At 43.8% G+C, this 22,009-nt stretch overlaps 1 protein-coding gene across 1 annotated transcript in view; it reads right to left on the bottom strand.

Moving 5' to 3' along the window:
* Positions 1 to 22,009, bottom strand: part of MEI4 (meiotic double-stranded break formation protein 4) — a 256,058-nt gene that overhangs the window by 188,637 nt on the left and 45,412 nt on the right. The window contains exon 2 of the mRNA XM_027550979.1: positions 21,453 to 21,697. Coding sequence (XP_027406780.1) covers positions 21,453 to 21,684 — 232 coding nt within the window. The 5' untranslated portion in view covers positions 21,685 to 21,697. The remainder of the gene's footprint in view (positions 1 to 21,452; positions 21,698 to 22,009) is intronic.

The raw sequence follows: 22,009 nt of genomic DNA, 5'->3' as shown, positions 1-22,009 counted from the left end.
TAGTCAATCTAATCACACTAGCACCACAGCCTTGTCTAACTCAATGAAACTAAGCCATGCCCGTGGGGCAACCCAACATGGGCAGGTCATGGTGGAGCGATCTGACAGACTGTAGTCCACTAGAGAAGGAAATGGCAAACCACTTCAGTATTCTTGCCTTGAGAACCCCATGAACAGTACAAAAAAGCAAAATGATAGGATAATGAACGAGGAACTCCTCAGGTCAGTAGGGGCCCAATATGCTACTGGAGATCAGTGGAGAAATAACTCCAGAAAGACTGAAGGGATGGAGCCAAAGGAAAAACAATACTGAATTGTGGATGTGACTGGTGATAGAAACAAGGTCCGATGCTGTAAAGAGATAGGAACCTGGAATGTAAGGTCCATGAATCAAGGCAAATTGGAAGTGGTTAAACAAGAGATGGCAAGAATGAATGTCGACATTCTAGGAATCAGCGAACTGAAATGGACTGGAATGGGTGAATTTAACTCAGATGACCATTATATCCACTACTGCAGGCAGGAATCCCTCAGAAGAAATGGAGTGGCCATCATGGTCAACAAAAGAGTCCGAAATGCAGTACCTGGATGCAATCTCAAAAACGACAGAATGATCTCTGTTTGTTTCCAAGGCAAACCATTCAATATCACAGTAATCCAAGTCTATGCCCCAACCAGTAACACTGAAGAAGCTGAACTGTTCTATGAAGACCTATAAGACTAACACCCCAAAAAGATGTCCTTTAAATTATAGGGGACTGGAATGCAAAAGTAGGAAGTCAAGAAACAACTGGAGTAACAGGCAAATTTGGCCTTGGAATACGGAATGAAGCAGGGCAAAGACTAATAGAGTTTTGCCAAGAAAATGCACTGGTCATAGCAAACACCCTCTTCCAAACACAAGAGATGACTCTACACATGGACATCACTAGATGGTCATCACCGAAATCAGATTGATTATATTCTTTGCAGCCAGAGATGGAGAAGCTCTATACAGTCAGCAAAAACAAGACCAGGAGCTGACTGTGGCTCAGACCATGAACTCCTTATTGCCAAATTCAGACATAAATTGAAGAAAGTAGGGAAAACCACTAGGCCATTCAGGTATGACCTAAATCAAATCCCTTATACAGTGGAAGTGAGAAATAGATTTAAGGGCCTAGATCTGATAGAGTGCCTGATGAGCTATGGATGAGGTTTGTGACATTGTACAGGAGACAGGGATCAAGACCATCCCCATGTAAAAGAAATGCAATAAAGCAAAATGGCTGTCTGGGGAGGCCTTACAAATAGCTGTGAAAAGAAGAGAAGCGAAAAGCAAAGGAGAAAAGGAAAGACATAAACATCTGAATGCAGAGTTCCAAAGAATAGCAAGAAGAGATAAGAAAGCCTTCTTCAGTGATCAATGCAAAGAAATAGAGGAAAACAACAGAATGGGAAAGACTAGAGATCTCTTCAAGAAAATCAGAGATACCAAAGGAACATTTCATGCAAAGATGGGCTCGATAAAGGACAGAAATGGTATGGACCTAAGAGAAGCAGAAGATATTAAGAACAGATGGCAAGAATACACAGAAGAACTGCACAAAAAAGATCTTCACGACCCAGATAATCAAAATGGTGTGATCACTGACCTAGAGCCAAACATCCTCGAATGTGAAGTCAAGTGGGCCTTAGAAAGCATCACTACGAACAAAGCTAGTGGAGGTGATGGAATTCCAGTTGAGCTATTCCAAATCCTGAAAGATGATGCTGTGAAAGTGCTGCACTCAATATGCCAGCAAATTTGGAAAACTCAGCAGTGGCCACAGACTGGAAAAGGTCAGTTTTCATTCCAATCCCAAAGAAAGGCAATGCCAAAGAATGCTCAAACTACCGCACAATAGCACTCATCTCACATGCTAGTAAAGTAATGCTCAAAATTCTCCAAGCCAGGCTTCAGAGGTACATGAACCGTGAACTTCCAGATGTACAAGCTGGTTTTAGAAAAGGCAGAGGAACCAGAGATCAAATTGCTAACATCTGCTGGATCATGGAAAAAGCAAGAGAGTTCCAGAAAAGCATCTATTTCTCCTTTAATGACTATGCCAAAGGCTTTGACTGTGTGGATCACAATAAACTGTGGAAAATTCTGAAAGAGATGGGAATACCAGACCACCTGACCTGTCTCTTGAGAAATTTGTATGCAGGTCAGGAAGCAACAGTTAGAACTGGACATGGATCAACAGACTGGTTCCAAACAGGAAAAGGAGTTCATCAAGGCTGTATATTGTCACCCTGTTTCTTGAACTTATATGCAGAGTACATCATGAGAAACGCTGGACTGGAAGAAACACAAGCTGGAATCAAGACTGCCGGGAGAAATATCAATAACCTCAGATATGCAGATGACACCACCCTTATGGCAGAAAGTGAAGAGGAACTAAAACGCCTCTTGATGAAAGTGAAAGTGGAGACTGAAAAAGTTGGCTTAAAGCTCAACATTCAGAAAACAAAGATCATGGCATCCAGTCCCATCACTTCATGGGAAATAGAAGGGGAAACAGTGGAAAGTGTCAGACTTTATTTTTCTGGGCTCCAAAATCACTACAGATGGTGACTGCAGCCATGAAATTAAAAGACGCTTACTCCTTGGAAGGAAAGTTATGACCAACCTAGATAGCATATTCAAAAGCAGAGACATTACTTTGCCAATAAAGGTCCGTCTAGTCAAGGCTATGGTTTTTCCTGTGGTCACGTATGGATGTGAGAGTTGGACTGTGAAGAAGGCTGAGCGCCGAAGAATTGATGCTTTTGAACTGTGGTATTGGAGAAGACTCTTGAGAGTCCCTTGGACTGCAAGGAGATCCAACCATTCCATTCTGAAGGAGATCAGCCCTGGGATTTCTTTGGAAGGAATGATGCTAAAGCTGAAACTCCAATACTCTGGCCACCTCATGCGAAGAGTTGACTCATTGGAAAAGACTCTGATGCTGGGAGGGATTGGGGGCAAGAGGAGAAGGGGACGACAGAGGATGAGATGGCTGGATGGCATCACTGACTTGATGGACATGAGTCTCAGTGAACTCCAGGAGTTGGTGATGGACAGGGAGGCCTGGCGTGCTGAGATTCATGGGGTCGCAAAGAGTCGGACACAACTGAGCAACTGATCTGATCTGAAGTATATCCTACTTGCCAGATCAGACGATTTCACAGAGCTTATATGGTATTCAATTTAAATGATCAAATACATGTTCAGTGTCGCAATCGTTAGGCACTAGAATGAGGGGTGAGTAGCCTGAAAGAGTAAATAGGCAAGAACTTTCAGCATCTGGGGATAAGAAAAGGCAGGCCAACACTAGCTCTCAGTTCAGTTCAGTCGCTCAGTCCTGTCTGATTCTTTGCGACCCCATGAATTGCAGGACGCCAGGCCTCTCTGTCCATCACCAACTCCCGGAGATCACTCAGACTCACGTCCATCGAGTCGGTGATGTCATCCAGCCATCTCATCCTCTGTCGTCCCCTTCTCCTCCTGCCCCCAATCCCTCCCAGCATCTGAGTCTTTGCCAATGAGTCAACTCTTTGCATGAGGTGGCCAAAGTACTGGAGTTTCAGCTTTAGCATCATTCCTTCCAAAGAAATCCCAGGGCTGATCTCCTTCAGAATGGAATGGTTGGATCTCCTTGCAGTCCAAGGGACTCTCAAGAGTCTTCTCCAACACCACAGTTCAAAAGCATCAATTCTTTGGTGCTCAGCTTTCCTCACAGTCCAACTCTCACATCCATACATGACCACTGGAAAAACCATAGCCTTGACTAGACAGACCTTTGTTGACAAAATAATGTCTCTTCTTTTGAAAATGCTATCTAGGTTGGTCATAACTTTCCTTCCAAGGAGTAAGCTTCTTTTAATTTCATGGCTGCAATAACCATCTGCAGTGATTCTGGAACCCAGAAAAATAAAGTCTGACACTGTTTCCTCTGTTTCCCCATCTATTTCCCATGAAGTGTTGGGTGGAATCAGATGCCATGATCTTTGTTTTCTGAATATTGAGCTTTAAGCCAACTTTTTCAGTCTCCTCTTTCACTTTCATCAAGAGGCGTTTCAGTTCCTCTTCACTTTCTGCCATAAGGGTGGTGTCATCTCCATGTATGAGGTTATCGATATTTCTCCCACCAATCTCGATTCCAGCTTGTGCTTCTTCCAGCCCAGCGTTTCTCATGATGTACTGTGCATATAAGTTAAATAAGCAGGGTGACAATATACAGCCTTGACGTACTCCTTTTCCTATTTGGAACCAGTCTGTTGATCCATGTCCAGTTCTAACTGTTGCTTCCTGACCTGCATACAAATTTCTCAAGAGACAGGTCAGGTGGTCTGGTATTCCCATCTCTTTCAGAATTTTCCACAGTTTATTGTGATCCACACAGTCAAAGGCTTTGGCATAGTCAATAAAGCAGAAATAGATGTTTTTCTGGAACTCTCTTGCTTTTTCCATGATCCAGCGGATGTTGGCAATTTGATCTCTGGTTCCTCTGCCTTTTCTAAAACCAGCTTGACCATCAGGAATTTCACAGTTCACATATTGCTGAAGCCAGGTTTGGAGAATTTTGAGCATTACTTTACTAGCATGTGAGATGAGTGCTATTGTGCGGTAGTTTGAGCATTCTTTGGCATTGCCTTTCTTTGGGATTGGAATGAAAACTGACCTTTTCCAGTCTGTGGCCACTGCTGAGTTTTCCAAATTTGCTGGCATATTGAGTGCAGCACTTTCACAGCATCATCTTTCAGGATTTGGAATAGCTCAACTGGAATTCTGTCACCTCCACTAGCTTTGTTCGTAGTGATGCTTTCTAAGGCCCACTTGACTTCACATTCCAGGATGTCTGGCCTTAGGTCAGTGATGACACCATCATGATTACCTGGGTCATGAAGATCTTTTTTGTACAATTCTTCTGTGTATTCTTGCCACCTTTTCTTAATATCTTCTGCTTCTCTTAGGTCCATACCATTTCTCTCCCTTATCAAGCCCCTTTTTGCATGCAATGTTCCCTTGGTATCTCTAAGTTTCTTGAAGAGATCTCTAGTCTTTCCCATTCTGTTGTTTTCCTCTATTTCTTTGCATGATCGCTGAGGAAGCCTTTCTTATATCTCCTTGCTATTCTTTGGAACTCTGCATTCAGATGCTTATATCTTTTCTTTTCTCCTCTGCTTTTCACTTTTCTTCTTTTCATATCTGTTTGTAAGGCCTCACCAGACAGCCATTTTGCTTTGTTGCATTTCTTTTCGATGGGGATGATCTTGATCCGTGTCTCTCGCACAATGTCATGAATGTCCATCCATAGTTTATCAGGCACTCTGTCTATCAGATCTAATTCCTTAAACCTATTTCTCACTTCCACTGTATAATCATAAGGGATTTGATTTAGGTCATACCTGAATGGCCTAGTGGTTTTCCCTACTTTCTTCAATTTAAGTCTGAATTTGGCAATAAGGAGTTCATGATCTGAGCCACAGTCAGCTCCCAGTCTTGTTTTTGCTGACTGTATACAGCCTCTCCATCTTTGGCTGCAAAGAATATAATCAGTCTGATTTTGGTGTTAACCATCTGGTGATGTCCATGTGTAGATTCTTCTCTTTTGTTGTTGGAAGAGGGTGTTTGCTTTGACCAGTGCATTCTCGTGGGAAAACTCTATTAGCCTCTGCCCTGCTTCATTCCGTACTGCATCAGAGGGCAGACACACAAACCATAATCACAGAAAACCAGTCAATCATTCTCTAACACCAGCTCTACCATTTGGCAAAAACGTGTCACTGTCAAACTGAGCTTTAGGTGATGCTACAGGGACCTGAAGGAATCCATTCAAATGAGGGAAACTCCAGGAAGACTTCATTCATGTGGTGTGAGCGTGGAGGGATCACAGAGCTTTCTCCAGGGCATCGTCTGCACGAGGAAGGAGCGTGAACAAGACACAGAGGAAGACACTTGGGCAAGGGCTCTCTGAAGGTGGAGCTGGGGCAGAGGGAACAGACAGGCACCCAGGAAAGAACACGTGGGGCTGAGGAGTAATGTTGCATTCACGACGAGAAAGGAGCTGAACACAACCTGTTCCCATGCAATGGAACACGATCATGGCTGCAAATTGATCTTAACTGTGTCTCAGGAAAACCTGCAGAGCCAAAATGGGTGGCAGACGACCTATAGGGTGTTCCTGTAATATTCAAAGAGAAATAATATTTTGCAGAAAAGGGAGAACTCACAGGGCTCCCAGTGGAAAGAGAAAAACACTGAAAATTATAGGATTGAGAAATCAGAACAAAAGAATCAAAATGAGACTAGAATTTTTAATAACAGTATATAGAGAGGATGGCTTCCCTGGTAGCTCAGATGTTAAAGAATGTGCCTGCAATGCAGGAGACCCTAGTTCGATCCCTAGCTCAAGAAGATCCTCTGGAGAAGGAAATGGCAACCCACTCCAGTATTCTTGCCTGGAGAATTTCATCAACACAGGAGCCTGGTTCGCTATAGTCCATGGGATTGCAAAGAGTCGGACACAACTAAGTGATGAACACTTTCACATAGAGAGGCAGAGAATTCAAATCTAGTTCCATTGATGTAACTGCCAAAACAATGACAGAGGGTAACAGCTAGACTCCCACAGAATGTTCCAAGACTCCTAACAGAATCAGACTGTGAGGCCTGCTGCACACTGAGGAACTCAAACTTTTGCTGCTGAACTGAACCGAGAATATGGCAATTATGTCAATCATTCTGTTTTACTACATGAGAAAGAAAAACTTACACACACCCTAAAACCTTTGTTCTTTCCCACTGGCATAACCTGCTAAAAAGCTAGATCCAGGTGTCTCTGCAAGACAGAATTAGGCAATAAAATTCTCAAGTCAACAAAAATACAAAAAAGCAAGACACTTAAGTTCTTCTGCTGTTAAGGAATCAATGACAACTCCCACGAGCCTCTCAAGCCAGTGAAGAAAATCAGTATTTATCATCTGTGTATCAGGAAGCTTGGGGCTAAGTGTTCCTCATTAAACCTCACCACTACCCATCATTGCCCTCCGTCTCCTCATTTCACAGAGGAGGAAAGTGAGTCTCATAGGAGGTAAGTGACTTTCCCAAAGAAACTGAGCTAATGTCAGCAGAGCTGAGACTCAATCCAGATTCCTCTAACTCCAAATCCATGCTCCTACCAGTAAGCTTTCCATCTCCAGGACTGGTCTCAGCAACCTTTCCCAACCCCAGCAATAATACGTCTTCTCCCTCTGTTGGTTCTTTTTTCATTCATTTTTATACCTTCATTCTTAAATTAATCATCAAGTACCTACTGAGCACTAGCCTTGGATATGACTACTTGTTAAATGTTTCAAGTGTTTTATATGAAGCATGGTGCTCCTAGGCATTGCCATTTTTCTTATCCAAACATGTCAGAATGGATGTAAAAATCACATCATTTTCACTTACTTCCATATCATAAATCCATGATACTTAAATCATTAGAACTCAGTATCTCCTACCTTCCAGTAAATACTGAAGATTTGAGCTAGTTGGGGGGGAAAAAATTACTTCAGAACTATGAAAAAGCTAATATCCTAATTATTTAAGTAATTTTAGTAGCTGAGAATTCCTGGTAAAGTTGTCAACAATATTAAAAGCAGAGCACATGAATGAAGACTATGCTGCTAGTTTATAGTGTGATTTTAAATAAAACATTATGAAATGTGTGCATATATATTGGGAATCCTATTAATTAATATTTATTTATAAATCATGCAATAATAAGAACCTCTGCATCAATTGGTACAGAGTTTCTCAGAAATATACCACAGATTGCTGATGAAATTCCACCTCCAAATATAAGTAAAAGAAGGCATGATCCTTGATTCTTTCCCAAGAAGTATCTTAACCCACCATGAACTGTGGAGTGTTACTGCTAATTCAAGGACCCTGAACAGTATAGTAAATACAGCAATAAGCCAAGAAGAAGCATTTTAAAAGCATATCACATAGACTGTTCAATAAGCCATATACTAAAGTGAGCAAATAATACTGAACCAGGAGCAGAAATACAAGTATTTCCTAATTTTTAAAATGATATGCCTGTGGGATACTGCCAGGAGAAACATCAATAACCTCAAAGATTCAGATGACACCACCTTATGGCAGAAAGCGAAAAAATAAAGAGCCTCTTGAGGAAAGTGAGAATAGAGTGAAAAAGCTGGCATAAAATTCAACATTCAAAAAACGAAGATCATGGCAACCAGTCCCATCACTTCATGGAAAATACATGGGGAAACAATGCAAAGAGTGAGAGACTATTTTCTTGGGCTCCAAAATCACTGCAGACGGTGACTGAAGCCATGAAATTAAAAGATTCTTGCTCCTTGGAAGGAAAGTTATGACCAACCTAGACAGTATATTCAAAAGCAGAGACATTACTTTGCCAATAGAGGTCCATCTAGTCAAAGCTATGGTTTTTCCAGTGGTCATGTATGGATGTGAGGGTTGGACCATAGAGAAAGCTAAGTGCCAAAGAATTGATGTTTTTGAACTGTGGTGTTGGAGAAGACTCTTGAGAGTCCCTTGGACTGCAAGGACATCCAACCAGTCCATCCTAAAGGAGATCAGTCCTAATTATTCACTGGAAGGACTGATGCTGAAGCTGAAACGCCAATATTTTGGCCACCTGATGCAAAGAACTGACTCACTGGAAAAGACCCTGATGCTGGGAAAGACTGAAGACAGGAGGAGAAGGGGACGACAGAGGATGAGATGGTTGGATGGCATCACCGACTCGATGAACGTGAGTTTGAGCAAGCTCTGGGAGTTGGTGATGGACAGGGAGGCCTGGTGTGCTTCAGTCCACGGGGTCGCAAAGAGTCAGACACAACTGAGCGACTAACTGAACTGAACTGGTTTTAGCTTCTAAAAGAGGCTATCTATTGCAACTCCCTATCCTTACAGAATAAAGAAAAGAAACTTGGAAAAATGCCGTTTCATTTAATAGTGGCTCACGATTCATACAAAAGGGCTTGTGATCCCCACCAAGGGCCCAAGTGCAACCTTAGTCAGGCCACCAGCACCAGGCCTGTGCATGGGCAATGCAGAGCCCTTCCCACAGCTGCTCACCCACCATCCCCACCGCCAGTGCCGGCCACGCTCCCAAATCTCAGAGCAGATTACTGTGGACTGACTCTACCACGAGGTACCTCCCCCGTAGGGTTAATATCAGTGTGTTCCACTCTTTCTAGGCCTTAACTGCAGCCTTCTACAGAGGATACTCCAAGAAAGCAAGGGGATTAAAACTATGTGGGCTTAATCATGAAAACTGGAAATAAGGGCATTTGGGTTGAATACAGAAAATAAAAGTTGGCCTTAAAGCAGTGTTTCTCAATCCTGGCCCTACCTCAGAATAACGGAGGGACAGTCAAAGAATATGGATACCTCAGTTCAACCCCCAGAGATTCTGACATTGCTCATCTGGAGTGCAACCCAGGCCTCAGAATTTTTCACAGCTCCCAAGGGATTCGAATGCAGGTGCGGGATTTAAGACATTTCAAAATAAAAATAAATGTTCAAGTCGTGTGCTGCACATCTGACTGAAGGTACTTTCCCTTCTTCACACAGACCTGTGGGTACAAAAGGCCCAGGTGCAGATAGCACTGGCTGTGATCACTGTGCACACCTGTGCACAACCAAGTGCTTCTTTAAAGAGAAGCTCCAGAGGGCCTGGATAAGTACAGCCTGCTGAGCCCCCGAGCCCTCCGGGCGGGCTCCGCTGGCTCCCTTGCCCTGCCAGACATAGGAGCTGTGCAGCCACACGGAGCAGCCACCAGCATGGACTTGGCCTACTTCGGACCAGCTCCTGCTTGGAAATTACAGGTAAGACGAGAGGCCTTGTGGTTCACAGAGGAAAACCTCATCAGATGAGGATAAACACTATAAAATACCCAGGCAGAAGTAACTGCAGAGCTATTACCGGGACAACTATTAACAAAATTAGATATTAAATAAGCAAAATGCCACTGAATCTATGTGACCTGGATTGAAGAATAAGGCCGTTCTACTACAAACTATTACTTCAGAGAAACAACAGCCAAATCGTGCTAACTTCTGGGTGAAAAAAGTATCTGTTATTTGAATAACAAGGGAGGGCGAAAATGCTTAACTGCATATTGTATTTCATTGATAATTCGAAAAACTCCAAATACAGTGAAAGGCATACAGAAGGATCAGAGGCATTACTTAAATTTCTGCCAGTTACTTTTCCACCAAGTGGTTACCTTTCAACTTGCTACAGAATATTAACATTTTGTCTGTACTACATTTTACACATGAAACTTCAAAATTATTTCTGCTACAAAATCTTACAAGCCTAATTAGAGACAATAAATTAAGTATCAAGCCAAGAAATGGCTTTGAAAATCGACTGTGTGTAAGATCTCACTGAATCAAGCACGGAGGGAGGGCACAAAAGCAACTGAGTCTTTGTTCTCCGTGTGACTTATTAATTAAAAGAGGAACGAGGAAAGCTTAGACCTGTGCTTTGAAGCCATCAGAACCAGCCTGCTCTGGAAGCATTCTTTATCTTGTTTATGTCAAAACACAAAACCTGGCAGATGCAGTCTGAATGAATTAAAAACACACAGGCAGTATTTCTCTCTGATTCTGACAGCAATGGGAGAGACCAAAGAGAAGAAAAATTATCACATGTTTACCATGAAATAACTGACGATGTGAAAGAGTGGATCTGTGGGCACTGGAAGCAGCTCCCTGCCTCAGAAGCCCGTCCACAGCACACACCCAACGAGCACTCTAATCCATAAAACACAGACTCAGTCTTTACAATAACTTTAAGAAGTGTTTATAAGCAACTTAATTCTTTAAATTCTAGAAATAAGGTCTCTAAAACAGGAGGTTCAACTGAAAATGCAATGACTTACGTGCAGCAAAAGAAACGGAATAATGTTCTTCCTCCTGAATGAGGGTTGTGTCTCCATTTTTAATTTAGGAATTCATACAGCTTCACTTGTAATTCAGGTTAGCCGGTTTGCCTCTTAGAGCCACTCAGAATACAATGCAAGCGCCTGTGTTTATGGGGTACGTGTGTGACAGACTTCGTGATTCAGCGTCTTCTGTCTTGTTGCCTGCAACGTGCTGCTGGTGCTGCTGCTGCTAAGTCGCTTCAGTCGTGTCTGACTCTGTGCGACCCCATAGACGGCAGCCCACCAGGCTCTCCTGCCCCTGGGATTCTCCAGGCAAGGACACTGGAGTGGGTTGTCATTTCCTTCTCCAATGCATGAAAGTGAAAAGTGAAAGTGAAGTTGCAACATGCTAGCATTCATCAACAACAACCTATTTCTTCTTAGCTATGTTACACTCTATACTTTTTGAAGGACTGGTATAATGCAATCAGAACTTAAGGGTTTCTACTGGCTTCTAAAATACTGTCTATTGGTTCTCTTATGCAATATTTCCCCTACAATATATCTCCAAAATGACTTGAAACAGCTGTAAGAAATATTTTCCCCTGCAAAAATGAGGGTGGGGTGCCTTGGACAACTGTACATCTTATATACAGAGAATATGGCACATATACAGGATGGCACACAGGATGCTAATGAGGAAGAGGGGAGCAGGATGGATGAAGAGAAGAAGGGATAAAAAGGGAAGAGAGAAGTTCTAGAAGAAAAATCTACAATAACTCATTCCTTGGATTCCTATTATGTTTACCAATAACTTCACTGAACAGTACGGAATAGCATCAAACATGGCTGCTAGAGTCAGTTTAGTTCAGTTCAGTCGCTTAGTCACGTCCAGCTCTTTGTGACCCCATGAACCGCAGCACACCAGACCTCCCTGTCCATCACCAACTCCCAGAGTCCACTCAAACCCATGTCCATTGAGTTGGTGATGCCATCCAACAATCTCATCCTCTGTCATCCCCTTCTCCTCCTGCCCTCAATCTTTCCCAGCATCAGGGTCTTTTCCAATGAGTCAGCTCTTCCCATGAGGTGGCCAAAGTATTGGAGTTTCAGCTTCAACACCAGTCCTTCCAATGAACACCCAGGACTGATCTCCTTTACAATGCACTGGTTGGATCTCCTTGCAGTCCAAGGACTCTCAAGAATCTTCTCCAACACCACAGTTCAGAAGTATCAATTCTCTGGCACTCAGCTTTCTTCATAGTCCAACTCTCACATCCATACATGACCACTGGGAAAACCATAGCCTTGGCTAGATGGACCTTTGTTGACCAAGTAATGTCTCTGCTTTTTAATATGCTGTCTAGGTTGGTCATAACTTTCCTTCCAAGGAGTAAGCGTCTTTTAATTTCATGGTTGCAGTCACCATCTGCAGTGATTTTGGAGCCCAAAAAATAAAGTCAGCCACTGTTTCCACTGTTTCCCCATCTATCTGCCATGAAGTGATGGGACTGGATGCCACAATCTTCGTTTTCTAAATGTTGAACTTTAAGCCAACTTTTTCACTGTCCTCTTTCACTTTCATCAAGAGGCTCTTTAGTTCTTCTTCACTTTCTGCCATAAGGGTGGTGTCATCTGCATATCTGAGGTTATTGATATTTCTCCCGGCAATCTTGATTCCAGCTTGTGCTTCCTCCAGCCCCGCGTTTCTCATGACGTACTCTGCATATAAGTTAAATAAACAGGGTGACAATATACAGCCTTGACGTACTCCTTTTCCTGTTTGAAACCAGTCTGTTAGTGTTAATGTCACTATTTTATCTTTGGTTCGTTTTCTCTACATTCTACTACCTGCCTCAGCTCAGTCAGGCTCTAAAGGAACACTTCCTGAGTTCTTTAGTGACTCAGAGCCAAATATCATCAGCTGGTATTAAGGAATCTTTCAGAGTCTTGCCCACAACTTCCTTGATGTGTGACAATCAGATGGCTTGACCCCCTTTCTGGAGAGATCTCATTACACTCTCTGAACACACATTTTATGTTTCTATGTTCAAGTCAGTGGTTTCAGTGGTTCTCAAACTTCAGTTTTCATCGGAATCACAGGGCTACAATATTAAGCCACAATATTCCATTAACATCCCCACTCCAAACTACAGTCCACAGCTCCCCACCCGGATTCTCTTCACTGCACACTGAACTTATCTAAAAAAAAATTAATTTTAGGATGTTTAGTATCCAAGTATTAAATCCAGAATCCTTGAGGTAAGATCATCTTTCTAACAGAATCTTGAAATTTGAAAACCAGAAGCAGGGTATTCAAAAAACACAAAACTGGTTTAAAAAAAAAAAAAACTAAATATAACCCTTAATGGAAAGACAAGATTAACATCTGCTCCAGGTTAAACTATTCCAAACGCATTACAATGAGCAATGACCTAGGAATGCACACGTACTTTGGGCATTTTTAGCTTTTGTTCCACAGAGGGTCTGTCGACATCGCCCCTCTTCACTTCCTCTGTTCTGATTCCACCGCTGTGTGCACGCACGGCTCCCTCAGAGAAGCCCTGATCTTCACCCTACTGAGTGGGTCCCCTCCCTAGGAGGCTGGATCTCACTCTCTGATGCTCCTCCCATCACCACGGGGGTCTGGGAGATCTCCAGAAACGACAGATCAGCAAGGCCACTTTGTTCCAGGTATGAACACTCACATAAAACCCTCTCTAAACATGCTCAGTCAGTAAATGTCACCAAAGTCCCCCTCCCTGCGAGGGACTGTGCTAATCTAGGAACACGGGAGCGATGGGAAAAGACACTCCCTGGAAGCATGGAGTGCAGGCCCGATGGGGACGACAGGCTGATTCAACCAGTTTATGTTGTTTTCAAACTCTGTGAACAGTACAGGATGTTATCAGGATCCCCAGCAGGAGAATCTGTTCTAGTCATGGAAGGCAGTCGACGAAGGCAGAAGAGATTTTAAACCTACGTCAGCAGAGAAGAAGACTGTATCACACAACTAGACCAAAAGGAGACCAAAAGGAACGCATCCTCCAGAGAGAAACCACCTGCATAAAAGCTTGGCGCCGAGAGAGAACACGGTGGATGCAAGTTAAGTTGAAGAAAGTTCGGGCATCACACAGCAGAACAAGGAGGGCATGGTGCGGAGGGGCTAGGCTGGGCTGGAAGCAAGCACTGCACTGTGGAGAGGCTCAGGGTCCATTTTATGGGGCAAGGACTTCACCGGAAAGTGAGTGAGAGGACCTGAGACCAGGCTGCGATGTGCACTTGAATACATCAAGGCTACGATCACAGACGTGGAGTCCGGTTGGGGATTTTCAGACAAAACCGAGGCAGTGGTCATGGGGATGCAGAGGAGGGGAGGGAGTCCAGAGATGCCCAGCAAGTAGAGACGCCCCACTAGGGCACTGCCTGGACATGCCGGATGCCACCCTGAAACCCAGCACAGGCTGCACCACGCAGTGAGACTGGAGCCTGGCACAGGGAGGACTGATGGTCTCCATCTGGAACACGCCACGCTGGGGAATGCCCAGCTGCCCTACCCAAGCCCAGTCTCAGAAGCTCCTGGCTCCTCAGGCCCAGCCCCACACCAGGACTTGGCAGGTCCTCCTTACTATCTCCACAGTTCCTCTCAGAGCTGGCTCCTCTGATGATAAGGAAGGTACTCACATTCCTAACTCATCACCTTTTCTCTGTGAAAGCCATTCAATATCCTGAGCTTTTTTCAGCCTTCGCTTTAATATCTTTGTATGGTGGCTGTCTCTAATATCTAAAGTTTAATCCAATTTTTATATATAATGAGTAAACCATTTCTAATGTACAATTATAAATGTATTATTTTTCAGGCTTTCCTCAGACTCCTCAAAATTATTCAGGCCACATTCTCTGCTATTTATATACATTATGCCTGTGTGTTTTAAATCACCTGCAATTTGAGGCCAACTCCCATTCTAACTATATTTGACAGTTTATATTACAAGAGCTTATAAGAAAGAAACGCTTAGGCCTTCATTTTCTGTGCTCTTTCAGCATCTGTAACACAGGGAGGGCCCCAGCGTATAAATGCTGAGCCCACACTGCGTCTGCAAGTCTGTTATTTGCTGCAACCAGGTGAGAAGGAAGGGACGGGCAGAGGCTGGGCAGACAGGGCCAGCAGAGAGGCAGCTGGCAGCCAAGACGAGCCCCAGACTGGGTGCCGTGCTGACATCTGGCCCCTGCTCTGAGGCTTCCTCAGCATGATGAGTCCAGCTAAAAACCTCCGCCGGGATGCAGACTTACAGGAAACGAGACGCAGGATCTGCCTGGGGGAGGCAGCAGGTGGTGAGGGTTTGCTCCTCCAGATGTGAAGCAGAAAGGGGGAGTTAGACTAACTTGAGCAGAGGCAGCAAGAAGGACAAGGAGGCTCCAGAAGCCATCTGGCTGGGCCAGTTGTTTCCCAGGACCCACAGCCAGAAAGAGCCAAATTCAGCCTAAACGGACAGCTGCCCTGCCCACCAGGCTCCCCAGCCCACAGCACGTGATACCGAAGCCACAGATGCCACGTAGGTGCATGCTCGGTCCTGTCTGACTCTTTGCCACCCCATGGACTTCAGCCCTCCAGGCTCCTCTGTCCATGGGATTCTCCAGGCAAGAATACTGGAGTGGGTTGCCATTTCCTCCTCCAGGGGATCTTCCCAACTCAGGGACTGAATCCAGGTCTCCTGGGTCTCCTGCATTGACTGGCGGATTCTCGACCACTGAGCCCCCTGGGAAGCCATGAGCATTTATTATATAAACAGATACATCAATGAGTTAATTTGGTTTGACATTCCCCTACTTTCCTTTTACTTTGGCTAGTTGTTAGTCCGGTAACCTGTGTATCATTTATGAAGGTACTGAGTACTTAAATTTTAGGAGAAAAAGCATATATCTGATAGCGTGTCCATCTCCATTCTTCCTAGCAACTGTCCAGACACCCCCTGCCTGCCCCATACTCTCACACACAAACACAAACACACTCTGATTTTAGATCTAAATCTGCTCATTGAAGTCTTAGGCCATTGTTTCCACTAATAACATCTTGTGCCTGTCAACACCATCCATTCAAACCCTGGCCAACACTTAAGAACAGCTACTAACGTCTTCCTATCTAGTCTCTATGCTCTGGGTCTCCCTCACCTACCTACCCAAGTCCCAACTAAATCCTTACAACATCATAAGGCTATCATTTAACAGGAAGCTGTTGTATAGAACACAGTTTTTGCCTCTCTCTCATTTTCTCTCCTATAAATCAAGATTCTTGGGGAAAAAAAGCAGCTCTCTAACTTGCTTGTTATCTCCCCCACTTCTCCACTCTTTAAGTTAGGATGAGCTCAGTTACAAGGAAGAGAATCCTAGTATAATAATGGCCTAAACCATCAGTTGCTCAGTAATGTCCAACTGTTTGCAACCCTATGGACTGAAGCCCTCCAGGTTGCTCTATCCATGGAAGTGACCACTGTTTACCTTTGAAAAATTCCTAATAACTTCACCCTAGAGTTGCTTTGGTTGCTCAGCAATGACAAGAAGGACCAAGGCTCTTCTTATCCTCCTGCTTCATCACCCTTACCATGCTGACATAATTTTTTCAGTATTGCCTCATGGCTATAATGTGGGTGCCACAGTTCGACCTATCTCATCTTCATGTGGCAGCACCCACACGGGCAGCAAGCAGTTGAGATAAAAACATTTTAAAGTTTATATCATTCATGGACTTCAATCTCTTTATACAAAGTGACAAATATTTATCAAAAGCTCCAAAGATTCTCTTTTAGTTTCCATCAGTCCCTGTCCAACCTTAGGACCATACTGGCAAAACAAGTCTAAGCCTTTCACAGATGAACGCACTAGGCATGGGTGCGTGTCTGCCAAATCAAAACTGTAGTATTTTAGAAAGGAAGAAGGAACCAGGCTACTGTGTAGGCAACCAAACTGTCTGGCACACATCACCTAGAAGGCTTTGAGAAATGTGACACTGGATATCCATATTTCTTTGGTCCATCCCCCCTCTCTCCCTATCCCCTACCCTTCTACCATCATGGCATCTGGTCCCATGCCATGGGACTTTATTTTGGGGGGGCTTTATTTTTGGTAGCTCCAAAATCATTGCAGATGGTGATTGCAGCTATGAAATTAAAAGACGTTTATTTGCTCCTTGGAAGAAAAGCTATGACCAACCTAGACAGCATATTAAAAAGCAGAGACATTACTTTGCCAACAAAGGTCCGTCTAGTCAAGGCTATGGTTTTTCCAGTGGTCATGTATGGATGTGAGAGTTGGACTATAAAGAAAGCTGACTGCCGAAGAATTGATGCTTTTGAACTGTGGTGTTGGAGAAGACTCTTGAGAGTCCCTTGGACTGCAAGGAGATCCAACCAGTCCATCCTAAAGGAAATCAGTCCTGAATATTCACTGGAAGGACTGATGCTGAAGCTGAAGCTCCAATACTTTGGATACCTGATGCGAACAACTGACTCACTAGAAAAGACCCTGATCCTGGGAGGGATTGGGGGCAGGAGGAGAAGGGGACAACAGAGGATGAGATGGTTGGATGGCATCACCAACTCGATGGACGTGAGTTTGAATAAACTCCAGAAGTTAGTGATGGACAGGGAGGCCTGGCGTGCTGCAGTCCACGGGGTTGCAAAGAGTCAGACACGACTGAGCGACTGAACTGAACCGAACTGATTCCCCCTCCCTCCCTATCTCCCTACCCTTCTTTCCTCCTTCCATCCTTCTGTTCTTCCTTCCTTTAAGAACCTGTAGAAAAATAAATCTGAATAATGAAATAGACAAGTTCTTTAGATGCTGTATAAACCATATCATGCTCCTGATTTGTTTACCATACCATTTCATCTCTGCCTTATTCAATTCTGGTTTTCTCGGTTGTTTCAGTGGATAGCTAATGCTGTAAATTAAGTTCCCCAGTCTCTTGGTCAGGAAGCACTCCATTCACCATTTATTGAGGGTCTGTGGTCCCTGAACACTGGCGAAAATTTGCATGTATAAAGAAGCCCTAAAAACTCCAGACAGAAATATTTAACAACATAAATCACCTATATAATAGTGTGATTTTCAGGGCTGGCATTTTCTTAGAGCAAGGTATGTCAGTCTTTTCAATCATACATCTTTAAACACCAACTACATTCCTCCTTTATCTTCCTATCACTCTAATAACCCCCCTTGTAGTTTTTTTTTCCTTTTTCCCCTTAATAGTAAATATTTATCTGAATCTATCCATTTATTCCTCACTTTTCAAGTTTAAGCTAACAGATGGAGAGGCAGATTACTCCCAAACACCTGCACTGAAATGCTTTACCTGCAACTCCTGATGTGAGCAAAAGAGATTTTAACTACATGATATTTGAAAACTTCTCTCGCAGGCACTGTAAGGAAAAGAGTCCAGACTAAAAACAAGTTATCACTGAGGTCCACTCACGTCCCAGACAAATCACACACACACCACTGTCTTGGTGTTGTAAACATACCCTCAGTGGTAAACAACAGCTGGGCACTGTGGATGTTATAATATTCACAGTTCAGTATTAGTGGGAACTGCTACATATGTGCCATTACACCCATCACATGACTGTACAAAAAAGGTAAGATATATTGATTGTCTGTTATTCATAGATATTCTCAAAGAGACCACTGCATAAAAACCAGAGGGACTAAAATGTGGCTGTAAATCTTGTAACAGTATTTTTGCTCAGACAATAATGAGACTTTAGTTACATACAGATATTCAGTTCAGTTCAGTCGCTCAGTCATGTCTGACTCTTTGCAACCCCATGAACTGCAGCACGCCAGGCCTCCCTGTCCATCACCAACTCCCGGAGTCTACCCAAACCCATGTCCGTTGAGTCCGTGATGCCGTCCAACCATCTCATCCTGTCGTCCCCTTCTCCTCCTGCCCTCAGTCTTTCCCAGCATCAGGGTCTTTTCAAATGAGTCAGCTCTTCACATCAGGTGGCCAAAGTATTGGAGTTTCAGCTTCAACATCAGTCCTTCCAATTAACACCCAGGACTGATCTCCTTTAGGATGGACTGGTTGGATCTCCTTGCAGTCCAAGGGACTCTCAAGAGTCTTCTCCAACACCAGAGTTCAAAAGCATCAATTCTTCGGATATTAGTTGAGAGTTTTCCTGAAGTTAGCTGGTGCTCTGTTACCCACAGCAGGCACAGGTTCACTACACCTACACATCCTCCCATGGCAGCCATATTCTTTCCACGGCTCCTTTTCTCTATCCATTCTGGAATGTTGGAACCTGCAGCCTCCCCATCAAAGCTCCACCCACCCTATACCTTATCCACAGTGACAAGGTCACTATCACTTAGATACCAATGGATCCCTGCTGTCAGTCTATATTTCCAGGCTGCTTATCCCCTCTGAGTTTTAGGACCCTACTTCTTCCTTCTAGGTATATCTGCCTGGACTCAACCTTTTATCATATACCCTGATTTCTGTGGTCACTGTCTGGATTTAAAGCACTGCAGTCCATTCTAAAGGAGATCAGCCCTGGGTGTTCTTTGGAAGAAATGATTCTAAAGCTGAAACTCCAGTACTTTGGCTACCTCATGCGAAGAGGTGACTCACTGAAAAAGACTCTGATGCTGGGAGGGATTGGGGGCAGGAGGAGAAGGGGATGATAAGAGGATGAGATGGCTGGATGGCATCACCAACTAGATGGACGTGAGTTTGAGTGAACTCTGGGAGTTGGTGATGGACAGGGAGGCCTGGCGTGCTGCGATTCATGGGTTCGCAAAGTCAGACAGGACTGAGCGACTGAACTGAACTGAATCAACTTAATGAATTAGAGACCTCAACTGCCCTCCACACTGCCCTCCACACTCCAGCTGCCTTAACCCACTTTAAACTCATTCACAGAAGTCTCAAGTGCTTATTCTGGAAACATTCGTTTTAGTTCTAATAATCACAGATCTAGCCCGACTCCTTACTCTTCATGTGGCCTTAGGTAAACCCTTTCAGAACCTGCCTCCTTGCTTCCCATCACGGCCCGCATCAAAGCATCCTCTATGCTCCACTTTATTTGACGAACATGGATGAAGCACCTGCTGAGTCAGGCTTCGGGGTGGGTACTGAGCAGAGGGTGCTGAGCAAATTGGAGACCCTCTACTCAGCAAAGCTGGACTCAAGTCAAGGAGCTAAGGCAGGGACCACCTAAGCAAATAAGTATATAACCAACAAGGGGGTGTTTGGGTTAAAAAATAACTGCAGGGGGATGCATGTAAAGTGTTCACTGAGCAAGTATGGCTTAGAAAAAAGACCTCTACGAAGGGGAGAGGCAATCATATGTCAAACACCTGATCACAGCAGAGATTCACTGAAAGAAGAGCCCATAGCGGTCAGCGGGAAGCCCAAGGTGCCGAGAGCACACGCGCTATGCAGGGAAGCAGAGGTGACATCATGGCGACATCACCACCAGTGGGAATCTGGTGCGAGGCACAATGGGGAGTCAGGAAAAGGTTTTTGGCAAAGGAGTAAGATGATCTGATTTACATTTTCAACAAATCACCAAAATTAAGTTTTACTATCACAATATGAGGGTCATCCCTCTGAGTCAAGAAGGTGAAGGGATCCTGAGGAAGGAGCTGCCCATGTGCTCTGGTGTGTCCCGGGGGGTGCCCATTTTCCCTGCCATTCTCAGGTCATTCTTATAGCCCCCCTTTCACTCTCTCATGGGGTCTTAAGGGAACCACCCTGGCCAACTCACTGCAGGGATATTCTTAAGGCTGACACCCAGAGTCTTTCCAAACCTGCTCCCCATCAGATCTTCACCTCACAGTGTCCTGGGCTCTGGAATACAAAACTGGCCTGCTGGACGGGACATAGATTATCCCTGCTGCCCTGGCTCTTGTTCCTACTTCTGACCACAGGCTCTGATCACCTCACTATCAGACAGACCCTTGAGGGCCCAGATCCAAGGAGCCTCTCCAAGAACCAGAAAAATGAATGGCTTCCTTTTCTGCACTTTCTCTATGGTAACATTCATCACAATTAGGTTCGTTATCTTAGGTCTGCTTTCTCTGCTAGAATGGTTGGTACTTCATGGTAAAGGCAGTAGCTTTCCTGTGTATTTTTGGGTCCTCGCCACCCATTGCACAGCTTGTCCAGAGCTGGGACTTGATACAGGACTGCTGGACAAATTATGCAATGTAAAAGCAACATATAATACAGAGTAAGATATAACGATGAACGAGATTTTAAAATTAATTTCTCCGGGAGGCTTAAAGCAGTATTGCCTTCATCTCTAGACAATTTTTAGTCTCTAACTTCAGCCTCATCCATTAGAAAGTGACAACAAGCTATTTTTTTTTTTTACTTTTAATAAATGACTAGAAGCAAACAATCTTTATAGTGCAAGAAGAAGTCTAATTTTAGGAAACCGAACAACTTGAGTGTTTTGGTAATGAGTTTCTAAGTAACTGTGAAGCTGACATAAAACAGATTGACACATCCCCAAGTTACATCCACTCACCACTCTTAAATGATCCTGAAAAAATCCTGCTCAGGAGAAGTTTCTGACGTAATTGTAGAACTTCAGCTTCCAAGGCTTCGACTTTTGATCTCCACCTTGATTCCTGCCCGGACACCATCCTAGCAAGATGCTCTGTATATTCTCTGCTGCTTTTGTCTGCTGGTTTGGAGCGGATAATTGCCAAGGCCAGGGCCAGCTTTGAAGTTCTCAGATACCATGCTTGATTATCCATCTTGTTTTTTGTCCTTGTCATGTAATTAAAAAAAATAAAAAAGTTACAGAAATGCCTTTTAACTTTTATAGTACATTTCATTTGCTCAAAATTGATTGCATGGAATAACACTAATTAATAAGTTTACATTGGAAGCCATCTAACAGAACAATTTCTCAAGAAGTGAAGGCAGTGTAAAAAAAAATAAACAGAAGAAAAATGCAAACACATGCACATTAAGTGTATTAAGATTCAAAGCAGTAGATCCAGATAACCTGACAAATCCTTGGACTGCAGAAAAACAAAGATTAATTCATTTAGTGGTTTCTAACCAGAGACACACATA

Source organism: Bos indicus x Bos taurus, chromosome 9 (assembly GCF_003369695.1).
Source record: "Bos indicus x Bos taurus breed Angus x Brahman F1 hybrid chromosome 9, Bos_hybrid_MaternalHap_v2.0, whole genome shotgun sequence".
Taxonomy (NCBI): Eukaryota; Metazoa; Chordata; class Mammalia; order Artiodactyla; family Bovidae; genus Bos; species Bos indicus x Bos taurus.
This window is presented reverse-complemented; position numbering and strand designations above follow the sequence as displayed.